The sequence below is a fragment of the Danio rerio genome, chromosome 6 (genome assembly GCF_052040795.2).
Source record: "Danio rerio strain M-AB ecotype USA chromosome 6, GRCz13ab, whole genome shotgun sequence".
Taxonomy (NCBI): Eukaryota; Metazoa; Chordata; class Actinopteri; order Cypriniformes; family Danionidae; genus Danio; species Danio rerio.
Window position 1 is genome coordinate 14,861,626 of NC_141026.1, and position 18,427 is coordinate 14,880,052.

Here is an 18,427-nt window from a genome sequence, read left to right on the forward strand (position 1 = left end):
TTAAAGAGAATACGAGCGAAGAAAAAAACAGTAGGATAAACATTCTGGGAGAGACATAGTTGCCAGAAGTCAGAGATAATCTGCAGACATGAGTCACATACTTTAGTGTACTACATACACTGAAAAAAATGATTTATGCAAAATTATTGCAAACAGTTTATATGGGCGGAATTAAACAAACATATAAAAATGAGCAATGTTCACCTTAATTTAAAGTTGCTTGGTTTGAAACTTGTGGAGCTGCGCATTGTTGGATTTGCTCTTCAGTGTTTGCACTTTCAGCAGTGAAATTTAAACCCCACTGAACTGAACTAAACTTCAACTCTGAAAACTGGACTGACACTTTAATTTACAAGAACCTCTATGTTACAACATGCTTTGAAACAATCTACATTGTAAAAGTGCTATAGAAATAAACATGAATTGAATTGAATAGCAATACATTGATTTCAATACTGATGTGATGTGACTTAATAAATAAGTTAAGAAACCTACATTACACGTTTCTTTTTTTTAGTGTGAGATAATATGATACTTTGATATAAGCAGCTAAACTAAACTTTTTATACAGGTTATATAACATTGTCAATTTTATAATGTATCTCTTTTTCATTGCGAGTTGTTGCTTGAAAATCAAACTCTTATAAATTTTCGATACTGATACTTTAACTTATACAATAGTGTCACCAGAATGATACTTTTTATAGCAACTTCAGAAAACAAGTAAACAAAATTACATTATACAATTTTTTTTCAATGTGAGTTTTTTTAAACAGTCAAACTCTCATTAATATTTGATACCAATACCAGAATGTTACTTTTTTTGCTATAATACAGGTACTTTGATATCAGTAGCAATCGATACTTATCGATATCCAAACTATACTTTTTTGCTATGATACTGATACTTTGGCGACGCAGTGGCGCAGTAGGTAGTGCTGTTGTCTCACAGCAAGAAGGTCGCTGGGTCACTGATTCGAGCCTCGGCTCAATTGGCGTTTCTGTGTGGAGTTTGCATGTTCTCCTTGCGTTCGCGTGGGTTTCCTCCAAGTGCTCCGGTTTCTCCCACAGTCTAAAGACATGTGGTTCAGGTGAATTGGGTAGACTAAATTGTCCATAGTGTATGATTGTGTGTGTGAATGAGTGTGTGTGGATGTTTTTGCGGCAGAGATTTTTTTTTTTTTTTTAAATTGACTTCAATAACAAACATACAAAATTCAATTTACACAAAAGAACACAATGACAATAACAGATCAGGATTTGGAACTGTCAGTCTCCAAATACTTTGCCAAAGTACCGTTTACTGGGTATATTTTATGAAGAGTTTTGAAATTAACCTCTTTTGTTTTATTGGGAATGCAGTACTTATGAGGTAATAGCCAGGCTTTTTTCCAGTCTGTTATGTCAAGGAAGGATGCCCAGTAACATTTGCCTTTAGGAACATTATATTTTTTATTTTGAAAAATTTGTCGAATATATTTATTATTACATTTGTTGTCAAATAGACTAATTCCATTTTTTTGCGGCTGAGATGGGTTGCGGCTGGAAGGGCATCCACTGCGTAAAAAACGAGCTGGATAAGTTGGCGTTTCATTCTGCTGTGGCGACCCCGGATTAATAAAGGGACTAAGCCGACAAGAAAATTAATGAATGAATACTGATCCTTTGATACCGTAGCAAATGATACTTACCAATACTGGAAACAACTTTTTGGCTATGATACTGATACTTTGATATCGGTAGCAAACGATACTTACCGATACCGGAATAATGCTTTTTTGCTATGATACAGATACTTTGATATCGGTTGCAAACGATATTTACCAATACCAGAACAATACTTTTTTTGCTGTGATACAGATACTTTGAGATCGGTAGCAAACGATAGTTACCGATACCAGAACAATACTTTTTTTGCTATGATACAGATACTATGCAATTGGTAGCAAACAATACTTAACGATACCGGAACGATACTTTTTTGTCTATGATACAGATACTTTGATATCGGTAGCAAACGATACTTATCAATACCGGAATGATACTTTTTTGCTATGATACAGATACTTTGATATCGCTAGCAAAAGATACTTACCGATACCAAAACTATACTTTTTTGCTGTGATACAGATACTTTGAGATCGGTAGCAAACGATACTTACCAATACCGGAATGATACTTTTTTTGCTATGATACAGATACTTTGATATCGGTTGCAAACGATACTTACCAATACCAGAACAATACTTTTTTTGCTATGATACAGATACTTTGATATCGGTAGCAAACGATACTCACGATACCGAAACTATACTTTTTGCTATGATACAGATACTTTGAGATCGGTAGCAAACGATACTTACCGATACCGGAATGATACTTTTTTGCTATGATACTGATACTTTGATATCGGTAGCAAACGATACTTACCTATACCGGAATGATGCTTTTTCGCTATGATACAGATACTTTGATATCGGTTGCAAACGATATTTACCAATACCAGAACAATACTTTTTTTGCTGTGATAAAGATACTTTGAGATCGGTAGCAAACGATACTTACCGATACCAGAACAATACTTTTTTTGCTATGATACAGATACTATGCAATTGGTAGCAAACAATACTTAACGATACCGGAACGATACTTTTTTGTCTATGATACAGATACTTTGATATCGGTAGCAAACGATACTTATCAATACCGGAATGATACTTTTTTGCTATGATACAGATACTTTGATATCGCTAGCAAAAGATACTTACCGATACCGAAACTATACTTTTTTGCTGTGATACAGATACTTTGAGATCGGTAGCAAACGATACTTACCAATACCGGAATGATACTTTTTTTGCTATGATACAGATACCTAGATATCGGTTGCAAACGATACTTACCAATACCAGAACAATACTTTTTTTTGCTATGATACAGATACTTTGATATCGGTAGCAAACGATACTTACAGATACCGGAATGATACTTTTTTGCTATGATACTTATACTTTGATATTGGTAGCAAACGATACTAACCGATACTAGAATGATACTTTTTTTGCTATGATATTGATACTTTGATATCGGTAGCAAATGATACTTATCAATACCAAAACTATACTTTTTTTGCTATGATACAGATACTTTGATATCGTTAGCAAATGATACTTACCGATACCAGAACAATATTCTTTTTGCTATTGTACAGATAGTTTGATATCGGTAGCAAACGATACTTATCGTTTCGGGAATGATACTTTTTTGCTATGATATAGATACTTTGATATTGGTAGCAAATGATACTTATCGATACCGATACTACACTTTTTTGCTATGATACTAATACTTTAATATCGGTAGCAAAAAAAAAATGTTTGTTTTAGTAAGTAATCAAGATCTAACCATCTGCTTTTGCTCTGATTAAGTCAGATAAATGGATTGGTAAGGCTGAAACGGTGAGGAAATTTCTCCTCTCCGGTATATCTGGATAGTTCAATAGTGCAATTTGCAGTATTACTGCCAACAACCCTGAAAATAAAGTTAGCACAGCATATACAGCTCTGGTGTCTAGTTATTATGCATCATACATATTAAATCATATTAATGCATGTTATAAAGCATTTTTGTTTATTGCTAACCCAACCAAACACACTGGTTATTGTTTTATCTTCAGTTGTTTAGTGTTAATGTCAGTGTTTTAAAATCTGTTCACATTTGAAAAGCCAAGTAAAATTCCGGACTTTACCTGAGATAGTATGTCTTGTGTGCTATATCAGATGAAGATTACCGAAGGAGAGATGACCCATGTGGTGGAGAAGGCTTCTTCACCCGCTTCAAATTCCTCCTCTCCTCCGCTCAAACCTGGACCTCAAACCTTCCCCAAGAGCCCCGGCTCCCCAGGGGCCTCAAAGGATAACTCCATCCCAATGGGCGCAAGTGTACTAGGGCCTTTAACTCTCAAGCAAGAGGAAGGGCCGCTTGGAAAGGGAGCCCTGAGTGTGCAACCAGGAAAGAATAAAACTAAGATAAAGGAGGAGTTTGGATACATTGTCACCAATCAGAGGTACAACTAACGGTTTTGTCTGTTGGGCCGAGTATAAAGGGCTATTCACACCAAGCATGATAACTGTAGAGAACTGTATTTGTTTCCACATGATAGCGATGGTGATCTTTTTATTTTGAGATTATGCCTTTCTTTTTTCACATTACCCCTTTGTAACCAGCAGATATGTTGTTATGTTTCTATCTGACCAGTGAATCCAGCTCATGTAACCAATGTAATAAAACAAGGAATTTAACAATCGCAGCCATTGTAAATAAATAAAAACAAAAATAATTTTTCTTCAGGATTTTCAAAGAAGATATCCTGGCTTGCATAGTTTCCTTGTCAATTTTATCAGTATCATCTATGGCAAAACCAATTGGTTTCAATGTAGTCATAATCTTTAAATAATCAGTTCATTTTGAGTTTATGCAATTTTTATTTTTTCATTACCACTTTGTTACCAGCAGATATGATATGTTTCTTTTTGACCAGTGAGTCCAGTTTGTGTAACCAATCTAATAAAACAAGGAATTTAGCAATCGCAGCCAATGTAGATAAATAAAATATTTTTTTCTCAGCATTTTCAAAGGATCTAGCCTGGCTTGCATAGTTTCCTTGTCAATTTTATTAGTCGTTTCTATGGTATAACCAATAATTTTTAATATAGTCATTATCTTTAAATATTCTGTTTATTTTGAGTTTATGCATTTTTATTTTTTTCATTACCACTTTGTTACCAGCAGATATGTTGTTATGTTTCTATCTGACCAGTAAATCCAGCTCATGTAACATGTAATGAAATAAGGAATTTAGCAATCGTGGCCAGTGTAGTTAATTAAAAACAACACAAATAATGTTTCCCCAGCATTTTCAAAGGAGCTAGCCTGACTTGCATAGTTCCCTTGTAAATGTTAGCACTCTTTTTCATGGCATAACCAATTGTTTTAATATAGTCATTATCTTTAAAAAATCTGTTTATTTTGAGTTTATGCAATTTTTATTTTTTCATTACCCTTCTGAGATATGTTGTTATGTTTATATTTGACCAGTGAGTCCAGCTTGTGTAACCAATCTAATAAAACAAGGAATTGAGCAATCGCAGCCAATGTAGATAAATAAAAACAACACAAATAATTTTTTTCTCAGCATTTTCAAAGGATCTAGCCTGGCTTGCTTAGTTTCCTTGTCAATTTTATTTGTCGTTTCTATGGTGTAACCAATTGTTTTCAATATAGTCATTATCTTTAAATAATCTGTTTATTTTGAGTTTATGCCCTTTTTTTGCATTACCCTTTTGTAACCAGCAGATATGTTGTTTTGTTTCTATTTAATCCAGCTTATGTAACCAATGCAATAAAACAAGGAATTTAGCAATCAAAGCCAGTTTAAATAACTAAAAATAACACAAATAATTTTCCCCAGCATTTTCAAAGGAGCTAGCCTGGCTTGCATAGTTTCCTTGACAATTTTATCAGTCCTTTCCATGGTATAACCAATCTTTTTCAATATAGTCATCATCTTTAAATAATCTTTGAAAAAAGGGCTGAACATCAAGTAGTGAGTTTCTCCACAATGTCACCTGTAACTTTAAATTACAATAAAGTCTTATATATTTAAATTGGTTTTGATTTGCTATCTGAGTTTTATCATTTATTAGCTGTAAAAATGTATTCGGAAAGTGATCCCGACAATATCGTTTCTCTACATATTTAAGATTATTGCTGTGGTCAGAAATCTGCTGCTGTTACATTTAGATCGATTTTTTAGAACAACATTTTTATTGTTATCTTCATAGTTATTTTTCTTGGTGTGAACAGGTCTTAAATCTACTTGAGCGTTTCTTTTGTCTGAAAGTATGGTAGTCATGTGGTACTTGCTTTCAAAACACTACACTAACGAAGGACCTGGGGGTACACATCATACCGGCTATTCAGTGGAGAGTCTGTTTGTGTGTTGTTTCTGTGCTGTCTGTGTTAGTTTGTGCTTGTGAAGTTGTGTATGTGGGCGTATGAATGTGTATGTCTCTCTACAGCCCTCTCAATCTGTCTGATGGGGTTCATCTCCTCAAGACCCTTGCTGAGAGGATCCATCTCACCACTGACTCTTTCATCAATATCAGGTAGGCTTAGGTTTAGCACAGAGAGGCGGCAACAGCTGATGAGGTTTACAGAATTAGTTTTTGTGATCTCAAAAGAACCTATTTAACCCTTTGAGGCATACAATCACATCGGTGTGATCAGTCTTGGCTGGCCCCTGAAGAGTGATCAAATGTTGAGTGTGACACATCATCAGCTGCTAAATTCAAATTGACTTCTCACATTGATCATAAATCACAAATTCTTGGTGTTTTCAAACAAATTATGATTTAGGTTTCAGATATTTAAATTACATTAGTAGGGCGGCACAATATATAGTTTCATCATCGATATCACAATGTTATCATTCGCAATAGTCATGTCCCAGGATAAGAAATATTGAGTCTTTATTAAACTTTTTTCAATGTGTTTTCTTTTCTTTTTTTTTTTCGTGTTTTTGAGGCCTGTGACTGTATAATAATTTTAAAGCTTTCAGACATAAGAAATTGTACCATTTGTAACTTTAATAACGATTAATTTTATTGAATTATTTTTATTTTTATTAATGAAATTGCTGTACCAGAGTAATGTTAGACTCGGAAAACAAAAAATTAAAAAAAAATTATTTATTGTTTATTTCAATTGTATATTTGTATTATATTTATATGCTTGCAGAAGCACTTTTCTACAGAATCATCCTAATGAGTCTAAATGTATTATTTCTTTCAAAATAGAGATATTCAAGTCATCTGGTAAAATTGTATTCATATTGCAATGTATATCGCAGAATAACAAAAAATATCGCAATTTTCGATTTTTCCGATATCTTGGAGCCCTGCACACTAGCAAATCATAACAGTTTGTAACAATACACACTGTTGTCTATGGAAACGGCTATAATCATTTTCACAGAATTATGGTGGCTTGAGAAAGCCGACATACTGTTAAGCCTCCTTTTCACTGCACATGAAAAATGACAAGCGACAGACCAGAAATCATTCCAATGAGAATAGTCCGGGAGCTGCGTGGAGTACCAATCATCTCTGTATGCGGAAAATTTGATCCAATTTGAGCTGCAGATACGTTGAAATATTTGAAGTTCTGTGTCTAGGCTGTATGCGACCGGATGACCGGATTCAGTGTTGTCCAAGCAGGTTCGTGTGCACGAGATAAGAAATAGTAGGTTATTTTTTGAATCAGAAAAGGTCTATATTAAAAAACACATTTCTATTCATAAATAAGTAATAAAAAATATGTTTTAATGTTGTCTCTACATTGCCTCCAAAATATTTAAAGGTCTATGACTTTCTAGTATTCATTCATTCATTCAACCATGATGAACGCACGGAGAGTAAAGGCTCTTGCTTTTGTACTCCTTTATTTTGGACACTACGAGAACAGCTTCTCTCTAATGCTGCACAACAAAACTGAAAATTTTGTGCGACTGCCACAAGAGGGCATATACCAACAGTTGTGTCCAAATGTCGTGTGCAGTAGAAAGGCAGCTTTATAGTACATAAATGTAAACAGTGTCTCATTTCAGAGGCTGCATTCTGAAGGATGCACACTTCAAAGGTTAGTCCTTTGAAGTCCACACTGGCTGAACCGAGCGGACGGATCTCGTCACATGGCAACCGTACCAGCTGTTGTTAATAAGTGCTGATAAAGATTGTTATTACTTTTTTTCCTAAGTGATTTTAAAACTTATTTTAGGCGATCTATACAGAAGCTGGAAATATATTTGCTTTGGTCCATACATGTACACATCAACATGTAAACAGTCTATAAAATCACTCTTTGGTAAGACATTTCATACTCTTTTTTTTTTTGTTTTTTATTACCATGTGTTTAGATATACACGTAAAATAAACTTAATTCATACATTTAAAAGAGGTTTTTTTTTTTTAAACGTCCTGCCATTATCAACGCACAATGAATCTTGGGATATTTGAGGCTGTGAAGGATCCACCGGTTGTGCCCTTTATTACCTGGGAAACAAAGGACGCATTTTGAAGCTGCTTTTGAAGGAGCATTCAAATTTGTTTTTAAATGAGACAGCCTTCGTTGCATCGAGATGACGCAGCGCACTTCGAATGCATCCTTCAGGGGATGCAGCCTCTGAAATGAGACACAGCTGTATTATTATTCTTCCGCCTTCTTCTTAAGCCTGGTTTATACTTTTGCGTCAAGTGAACTCACGGCGCAGGCAACGTGCGCAGCTGTGCATTTATACTTCCGTGCGCTGTCTCTGTTGGTCTGCATTAACATTTCCGAAACGCTAGTTGGCAGTGAGGTGTAAATGTTCCTCTGTGTCGAGTTTCTTCGCTTCTGTTTTGCTTTTCCTGTACACATCCTGGTTGTACAAATGACTCAAGCTCGCTCATTTTAAGGCAGGAACCGGCGGACGTGCAACAACTTTAACCATGAGGTAAACACAGAACAAAACTTTCCATCCGGAGCTCCTTCCCGGGACTCCACACTTGTAAACAATCGCTTGCGCCATTCGCGCGGCTCTCGGTCCCGCCCAGACTCGTCAGCACTACCTAGCTGACCAATCACAGAGCTTGCGCTACGCGTTGTTGCGACGTGTAGTTACATTTTTTGAGAGGTGCACGTCAGTGACGCCGACGACCACGGCGAAGGGCTATGCGTCAGCGCCGTAGCATACGCTGGCGTTTGACGCAGAAGTATAAATCAGCCTTTAGACTATTTTAAGAACACATCTCCTCCTGGACCGTTCATACTGCAACCACCAAACTAATTCCAAACCTCCAAACTATATTAAATCAAGTTGCTATATCTTTTCCAACTGATCCGACTTTTCCGAAAACTGACCCAGGAAAATTCGAAAAAGTGCCACTGACTTAACATTAGACCAAAATTTGTGACCTCATAACTTCGCTCCAGACTCTCATACAGACTTCCGGTTGGGGTCATTTAACTCAGATTACCAAACTGCCAATCACTGATGACCTTTCAACTTACTAGTCATACTCTAGCAACCACTTACAGCACCCTAGCAACTGTCCCATAGACTTCCATAATAAAAAAAAACTGCAATTGACTTTACATTGGACATACTAACAACATACCATTTCATACTGACAATGCATACTAGAAACATTCTAATCTTATTAGCAACAAGCTAATTCATACTATAAACATACTAGCAACATGCTAATTTATACAGAATTCATGCTAACAACATGCTAGTTTATACTAGAAACATTATACCAACATGCTCTTTCATACTAAAACCATGCTGATAACATGCTAATTTATACTAGAAACATGCTAGCAACATGCTAATTTAAACTAGAACCATGCTAATTTATGTTAGCAACTGCCTAGCATCTCCTCAGAATATCTTAGCAATCACCTAGCATCCACCTAGCAACGCCTTAGCAACTGCCTCGCAACCACTCAGAACACCCTAGCAATCATTCAGAAAACTTTGGCAACCACTTAGCAACACCTTAGCAACCACTCAGAACCTCCTATCAACAGCCTAGCAAGAAACATGCCATTGCAAACTAAAAGTATGATAACATATGTAGTTATAACTGTTTCAAACTTCTTAAAAACTACTTCAGTTATTTAAACTTTTAAACTACTTCAAACTTTTAGACGAGGCTTTCTCAATCCACCATAAAGTTTGTCTACGAACTGTACTTTTCTAGTCTTGTGATTTGCTTTATTTACGTCAGACAAACACTATTTAGGTAATTAGAATATTTACTCAATTCTTCTCCAGTTAACAAGCCACTTACCTTCATGTAGTTGAGGAGAAGTTGATGAATTAACATGTTGTAAATCCAGCAGCTCTGATCCCTCCACTAACATGGCGGCACCCATCATAGATCAAATAATATGATTGGTATTAAGCTGTTTAAATGACGAAGTACATGTGCTTACGCATATTTGAGAATTGAAATATTATATATTGTACAATATAATTAGGAAGTTTTTTCAATATATGTAGAAAATGGGAAAAAAGAAGAAAAAAACATATATCCATAAATCATCAGGGCTAAAGGGCTTCATGATATGAATGATGTGTTAAAGGGTTAACTAACGAATCTTGCAAAGGGATTTAGTAACACAGCATGTGAAGAAACTGGACTAAAAATACAAATTTAGCTGTTAACAATTCTATTTAAACAGTCCAAACAGTCCAAACAGTCTTGATTGGTGTTTGTTGCTGTGGTTAGGAAGCAAATCCTAATCCCACTAACTCCTTTTGGTAAATCAAACTGTGGTGAGCTGGAACCTTGATCTATTGTCCTTGGAGGACAGAGGGGGATGGCTAAGAGGGAAGGAATGAGAGAGAGAAAAGTGAATGGAATGAACTGATCTCCAAAGTGGATTTTCTCCACTACTTGTCCTGCTCTTACTTCTTGAATCCCAGTTTCCAAACATATAATCAGGGTTTGAAATTAACACCTGCCAAACTGCCAAATGTGGGCGAAAAATCGACCATGGTGGGTAACACATAAACTCACTAGCCAATTTGGCAGGCTATGATTCGTAAATTATGTCCTATCTTTCTTTGAATGCCATCACTGTCAGAGCCCTTCAGATAAGAGGAGCCTCCAACATTCAAATCATTCAATCAACATCAGCAAAACAGTGAACAGAGCATTTAAAATGTTAATTTCTGAAAAGTCCCAGAGAATCTTTTTGTTCTATTTGTGACTTTGAATTATGAAACCAGTCATCAGAGATGTTTACATCATCTGTAAGCTGAATAAATTAGCAAACAAAACCAAAAAAGTATGTTTTTAAAAAAATAATTTTTCTTTTTTTTATCACAGAGCTACAACTAATTGAAAATCTGTAATCTGAGGGTTCAAAAATATCTAAATACTGAAAAAATCATCTTTAAAGGTGCTGTATGTAAGTTTTGACTCTTCTAAAGTATAAAATACCCAACGCAATCTCACGGCAATTCGTAACTTTTTGATTTAATGGCTAATTCATATGAATTGGTACAATCTAATTCGTACAATTTAGTATGATTTGCTCATCAGCCAGGTTGGGTTTAGGGGTGGGGTTGGGTGCCACGTCTCCTTTTTAAAATTGTACATTTCCGTACGACTGAACTCGTACTAAAACGTACGAATTAGCCACTAAACTGGCAAAACGTAAAATACATACGTTTTCTCGTGAGATCAGGTTGAATTACGACAATATGTTTGCAGATATTAAAAAGTGAACATTCTTGTTTATCTGAAAAGCAATACTAAAGTCAGATATTTTTCTTTGAAAATGTGGGTTATGTAGCGGAACTTCTTTGTTTTGTTCCATTTAACAAGCCCAGTTTAGCGAATTACATTTCAGGTTTTTTCATTACTTGGTGGAAAACCACACATTTGATTAATTCAGTCAAGAAGGCTTCGGTCGTGGAAGACGTAATCGTCCATGACCGAAAATGCGACCTCTGGTGGACATTAATAGCTTCCGAAATGAGACGGAGATTCAAAGTTCCACATAAGATAGTTATATATCAGAACCCCTAGTTTTTTCATGATTCCGCAATCGCTGAACCCAATGCAAAATCAACAAAAAGTCGGGGAGTGAAATCTAGAAGTAAGATTGTAGATAAAAGTAAAAGTTATACAAACTTCCTTTTGCTCAATCCCTAACATTTTAGATCTATTTTATATCTTGTTTTGACAAGAGACTAAAATAAAGAAGCTTTATTTTTATAATTTGTGTCATTGTCATTGTTTCAGATTGGCCACCTAACATAGTAGGCTACCAAGTATAGTAAATAAGAGTATTTATTATTTCAGGAAATTACTGACACAAAAGCAGTCATTTTGATTGCAAAAAAAAAAAAATCACAAAGAAAATTTGAAAAACTAGGGGGTCTGATTAATTAGAAAACAACATAAATATTAAAAATGAAAACTTTAAATAAACAGGTTACATTGTAACCATGTTTCCTAACAACACGCTACATGAATAGATTTGCAGTGACTAGATTTTACAGCATAACAGAAATTTAAATAGAGGTATTCAGAAGCACAGAATTGTGCACTCACTGCACTCAAACAAAACGTAAGGTTTTTAATCTAATTAGTACATATAAAACCTCTTTAACATTATTAAATGTACATGCTGTCTTACTGATATTTGTTACAGTGTAAATTGTCACAGTTCTAATTTCAAACTGTTTGTTTTATTTTTGAGATCTGAGGTAAACTATCTGCTGCTGCTTTCAGTAGTATGGCAATAAATGACATGTAAAATGACATTCAAACTCCCATTGTTAGCATTTAACACTGAATAAAGCACATGAGGTGTACCTGAGGTGATTGTTGTAATTCTTTTGTTGTTCTGCTGCAAGAAATAGAAGCCAGTTCTAAAACAGAAATTTCAGGTGTTGGTTAGGACAAAAACTCCTTTTAATATATATATTTTTTTCTTCTATCGTGTTCTGTCATTGCTTTTATTTAGAACACAATCTAAATCAGCCTTAAATCAGCCTCTAGGCAAGATATTCAGCTACACTCCTGTTGAGCTTGTCAATCTGGCAACCTGTGCTTGCATGTGTTTTGAACCAGAATTGCAATACCTAGTTCAACCACTGGGTGTCAAACTTACATACTGCTCCATTAAAGCTGTCCAAATTCCCGTCTTAGCAATGCATAATACAAAAATTTGCTAAATATCATCACGAGGATATCTTTTCCTTACTTAATATTCTAATGATTTTAGGCCTAACATTTTTTTTTTTACTTATTTTTTGTTCAGGGTCATACAATAAGGAATGCATTTAAAATCGAAGCCTTAATTTTGATAACCAATATATTTTTGATAATTTTACTTTAGCTAGAGATTCTGAATAGCCCGTAACTTACAAATGTGGATGCAAAATTGGCTGGTGAGTGACAAGTTAATTTTAAACCCTGCACACCATCATGTGGCAAACTTACATGTCATTAAAAGTTCTGCTTTACACAGTGTGGTTGGTCCAGCTGTCACTTTCCGGGTGCTCCCGAACGGCCAGAATTTAACAGCAAGTGAGATTTCCGAAAAGACTGGTGAGTAATATAGAGTATGTTTGATGGCTAATGAGCATCTGTCACACAAGCCTCGAGACAAACAAAACCGCTTATTATAAGTCATACAACATATGAACAATGTACAAATGAAAATTCGAACTCATGTTTACGACCAAGGGCTTGTGCTTGTTTTAAAATAAAATAACATTAACTTTACTCAGCTTGATCTCATGAGGAAACGTAACTATTTTACGTATTGTCAGAAAAGTGGCTAATTTGCTCAAATTCATACGATTTGATTTGTATGGAAATCTATGGGTTTTAAATGGAGATGAGAGAGATGATGTACAGATTAATACGAATTAGCCACTAAATCAAAAAGTTACAAACTGCCATGAGATTTTACTAGAGCATAGGCCTCAAACTCGATTCCTGGAGGGCCGCAGCTCTGCACAGTTTTGCTCCAACCCTGAACAAACACAGCTGATGCAAATAATCAAGGTGTTCAAAAGAGTCACGAACACCTTCATTAGTTGGATCAGCTGTGTTTAATCAGGGTTGGAGGAGAAATGTTCAGAGCTGCGGCCCTCCAGGAATCGAATTTGAGGTATGTACTAGAAAGGAGGGAGATTGTCATTTATAGATCATTTGATTTAACAAAATGTGAGCGTTTGTTTATATTTCTGGAAGAAGACTGCATTTTGACGATGTTTAGGGGTGTAAATGTCCTCAAAGCTAATAGTAAAACATTTGAAGATAAAAATTGGTGAAACACAACTGTTGAATACTATCAAAAAGCTTAGAATGACCAAGAGGCGACACTCAATAGAACATTTCATTGCAACAGCAGCGCCAAGCAGCCCCGGATTCCGCCATTTTGGAGTGAAAGCGGTCGGCTGGTCATTGGATCTTATTGCTGTTGCGATGGCAAGCAGCTGCTTTGTTTTTTATTTATTTATTTAAAAAGCGCATTAAAGCTGAGATACAACCTAAAAGACACCAATACAACACTTACTATCACAATCATCACCACTTTTAATACTTTATTTTACAGACTTAAAATATGCTGTTGTTCTATTGGAATTTTCACTTCAAAATGGCCACCGCGCCATGTAGTGGCTGTTTCCCAAATCGCACTAGAGTGTCGCCTCTTGGTGATTCTATGCTCTTTGATACTATATTCCATATTGAACTATTTCAATTAATTTGTGCAAATATTAAATGACTCAATTTATAGCAATAATCCCCAAGAAGCTGTGGTTTGTGAATTTATAAAGGCTAAGAAGAGTTCATGGATTTTCATTGCTTTTATAAAAGGTTGTTCCATATGCATAGCAGGGTTTCACTAAATGCAAATGAAACAGTTTGTAGCCAAGCAGCAGTTACCGGTGTTTATTTGCAGAGAATGTTACAACAGCTTTAAACATGGCTCAACCAATCAGAATTAAGGACTGGTGTTCTGTTGATTTATCCTACCTTGTTATGTTGTCCCTCCCATTCAAAAAGTACAGTTTTTTTGTATGATTTGCTGTAATGTGTTCATAGCGCTTCACTTTTCCCACATTTTTTTATGTTACAGCCTTATTCCAAAATTAATTAAATTCATTTATTTCCTCAAAATTCTGCACACAACATCCCGAAATGACAATGTGAAAAACATTTTTTTTTAATTGTTGCAAATTTATTAAAAATAAAAAACCTGAAAAATCACGTACATAAGTATTCACAGCCTTTGCTCAATACCTTGTTGATGCACTTTTGGCAGCAATTACAGCCTTTTTGAATAAGATGCCACAAGCTTGGCACGCCTGTCTCTGGGAATTTTGCCCAATGTCTTTTTGCCCATTCCTCTCAAGCTCTATCAGGTTGGATGAGAAGCGACGGTGTACAGCCATTTTCAGATCTCTCCAGAGATGTTAAATAGGATTCAGGTCTGGGCTCTGGCTGGGCCACTCAAGAACATTCCCTGAGTTATTGTGAAGCCACTCCATTGATATTTTGACGGTGTGCTTTGGGTCATTGTCCTGCTGGAAGATAAATCGTCGCCCCAGTCTGAGGTCAAGAGCACTCTGAAGCAGGTTTTCATTCAGGATGTCTCGGTACATTACTGCATTCATCTTTCCCTCTGTCCTCTTCCAGTTCCTGCTGCTGAAAAAAATCCCCACAGCACGATGCTGCCACCACCATGCTTCACTGTAGGGATGGTATTAGCCTTGTAATGAGTGGTGCCTGGTTTTTTCCAAATGTAACGCCTGGCATTCACTCAAAAGAGTTCAATTTTAGTCTTATCAGACCAGAGAATTTTGTTTCTTATGGTCTGAGAGTCCTTCAGATGCCTTTTGGCAAATTTCAGGTGGAGAGAGGCTTCCGTCTTGCACTCCACCATACAGGCCTGATTGGTGGATTGTTGCACAGATGTTGTCCTTCTGTAAGGTTCTCCTCGCTCCACAGAAGAGCAGCTCAGACAGAGTGACCATCGGGTTATTGATCACCTCCCAGACTAAGGTCCTTCTTCCCCAATCACTCAGCTTAGATGGCCGGCCAGCTTTAGAAAGAGTACTGGTGGTTCCAAACATTGCCCACTTATGGATGATGGAGGCCACTGTGCTCATTGGAACCCTCAGAGCAGCAGAAATTTTTCTGTAACCTTCCCCAGCCTTGTGCCTCAAAACAATCCTGTCTCGGTGGTCTACAGGCAATTCCTTTGTCTTTATGCTTGGTTTGTGCTTTGACATGTACTATCAACCCTGGGACCTTAAACAGGAAGGTGCATGTCTTTTCAAATCATGTCCAATCAACTGTATTTACCATAGGTAAACTTCAATGAAGCATCTCAAGATCAGTGGAAACAGAATGTACCTGAGCTCAATTTAGAGCTTAATTCACAGCAAAGGCTGTGAATACTTATATGTGATTTTTCAGGTTTTTTATTTTTAATAAATTTGCAGCAAAATCGTTTTTCACATTGTCATTATGGGTTATTGTGTGTAGAATTTGGAGGAAATTAATGAATTTAATCTATTTTGGAACAAGGCTGTAACAATATATGTGGAAAAAGTAAAGCCCTATAAATACTCTCCGTATGCACTGTAGCACATTTTTATGACGCAATATGCTACCCATCAGATTTTGCTACCAGTGTAAATTTTAATGTGGAGTAGTGTGATATGAAGCTGTAATATCGCTTTAACCTACCTAATATCTAACCCCAATCTCTAACCATTCAAATAGAGTGATGGTAGGATGATCTGATGGTTTGGATAAAATGTCAGGACACCGGAACTATTCTCTTTTATAAACCACAGTTTAAGTGGTATAATCATTGCAATGCACAACCTTTTGTGGTTTACTGCTTCATTTAGAAGATGTCTTATTGGCATACAGTGAATTTAAATGCCTTCAATACATTAGTTTACAAAGTAGTTAAAGATGCGCAAGCAGTTAGTCATGATGGGGAAAATATTTAGGATTTTTGTAGGCTGAATATGTTTTTATGTTGTGAGACGCATTTTAAAAGTATAATTATGCCTATTTTAATGTTTTTCTTTTTAGCTTAATTTATTTATTTCTGTTTATTGGATTTATGATAGCTACCTGACACACTGTTGGGGTGGGTTAGGCAGAGGGGATGTTAAAAATCATATAAAAATTTTAGTGAACTGACAGTACAGTTGATTCACTGAAGATAATAAAAAAATAAGAATGAAAGAAATCTAAAAAGCTGTCTCTATTTCTTCACATGCAGTGGCTCAAAAGAACCTTCTAGAAACAGAGACTGGTCTGAAGGTGCTTCAGGCAGGTGTCGGTGAGGTAAGTGTGTGCAGAAACATTACCACAATGCCTTGACATTTGTGCCCAATGTTTTTCCCTTTCCCGTGAATATCTGTCTCTGTCACCGGCGGAGATCTCTCACCAGACCCCTGACACGCACCCACCCACCCCCGTCTCATTTGCTTTGTTGCCATGACAACGACATCATACGTGTCAAATTGTCAGGCGCGTTCGCGAATCGAAGCGCGCGGCCGATTGGCATCCCAAACGCTTCTCCCCTCACAAACGCAACATTCCCGCAAAACATCACGATGTCTTTTCCAGGGCTGACCTCCTCAACCGCTACTCGTTTCCCGCGAGCTAAAACTCCACCAAACGTTTCAGTTCCTAACAAAAACGACCGAAATTCAAATGTTAAACCGGCGGAGAAGAGATGTACAGTTATTGCACGTATATTTCTGCCCATCTTCGGCGGAGCACCGGGCGCGACCGGTTTCCATTCTCCATTAGTTCATTGATTTTTTTTTGGTAAGTTAAACTTTTTCCTTGAACTTAATCAAATGATACGTTATATTGATGTTGTGTTACGTTTTATCAACCGTTTTAATTAAACAGGTGCACCTGCTCAGTAAAAAAAAAAAAAAAAACAATAAATCTGCTTTTATTTAGCGAATGAACCAGCTACTGTCATATTAGTTTACTCGATTACTCAGACAGGTTATTATTAGAGTTATCTCAAACAGATCACATATGGCTGAGAAAAAATGTCTTTAAAATTGTTTATAAATGGATTTGAACAGGATTCAGTGGTTTCAGGCTCATGATGTGAATTGTAAAAACCTAAATGAATTCACTAGTTACATCAAGGCGAGACGCTCAGGCAAAAACTAAATTTTTATGACTTTTTGGCTTTTTAAGAAGTGTATTTTTTACAGTTTAAGGGAAATGCCACATCTAGATGTTACCTTTAAGTATTTATTTAATTGCAATTTATCAATTTGTGTCTGTAGATTTGAATTACAATTAATATTTTCTCAATGTTTCTCTGTTTTAAGCCAGAAACCACAAATTTTATTCACATAAAGTTTTATCTATATCGATATTATGAAGGTTTTTACAGAGGGATATGTTGATGCATAACTTGCCTAATAATGTAGGCTACATTGTTTTCTACAAACAAATCATAAAGATGCATTTTTTTCAGTATAGAGTAATGAAAGACATTCCCAAAATTCCCTCAGAAAAAAAAAACGTTAACAAAATGAAACACATTTAGAGCCTGAATCTGACCAGTGTTCTGATTTATATATATATATATATATATATATATATATATATATATATATATATATATATATATATATATATATATATATATAATATTTTTATTTTATTATTATTATTTTATTAATCATATCCACCTGCAGTATCTTAAGGCGTTAATTGTGACCACGGTTTTACCAGAATTAGTTTTCTTCATCCTTCGAAGTCAGTGGCTTTAGCCCCTGATAACAATTCTAAAT

At 35.7% G+C, this 18,427-nt stretch overlaps 2 protein-coding genes across 4 annotated transcripts in view; both read left to right on the plus strand.

Moving 5' to 3' along the window:
- The window catches only part of tmem198ab (transmembrane protein 198ab), a 263,787-nt gene that overhangs the window by 157,648 nt on the left and 87,712 nt on the right, over positions 1-18,427 (plus strand). The gene's annotated exons all lie outside the window — the stretch shown is intronic.
- Positions 1-18,427, plus strand: part of ptprnb (protein tyrosine phosphatase receptor type Nb) — a 63,293-nt gene that overhangs the window by 24,111 nt on the left and 20,755 nt on the right. The window contains exons 9-12 of one of the 3 annotated variants that reach the window (XM_087256746.1): positions 3,780-5,282; positions 5,560-6,167; positions 13,093-13,172; positions 16,879-16,943. In XM_087256746.1, coding sequence (XP_087112872.1) covers positions 6,061-6,167; positions 13,093-13,172; positions 16,879-16,943 — 252 coding nt within the window. In that variant the 5' untranslated portion in view covers positions 3,780-5,282; positions 5,560-6,060. The remainder of the gene's footprint in view (positions 1-3,779; positions 5,283-5,559; positions 6,168-13,092; positions 13,173-16,878; positions 16,944-18,427) is intronic. The other 2 variants (XM_087256744.1, XM_087256745.1) reach the window with 2 other exon arrangements.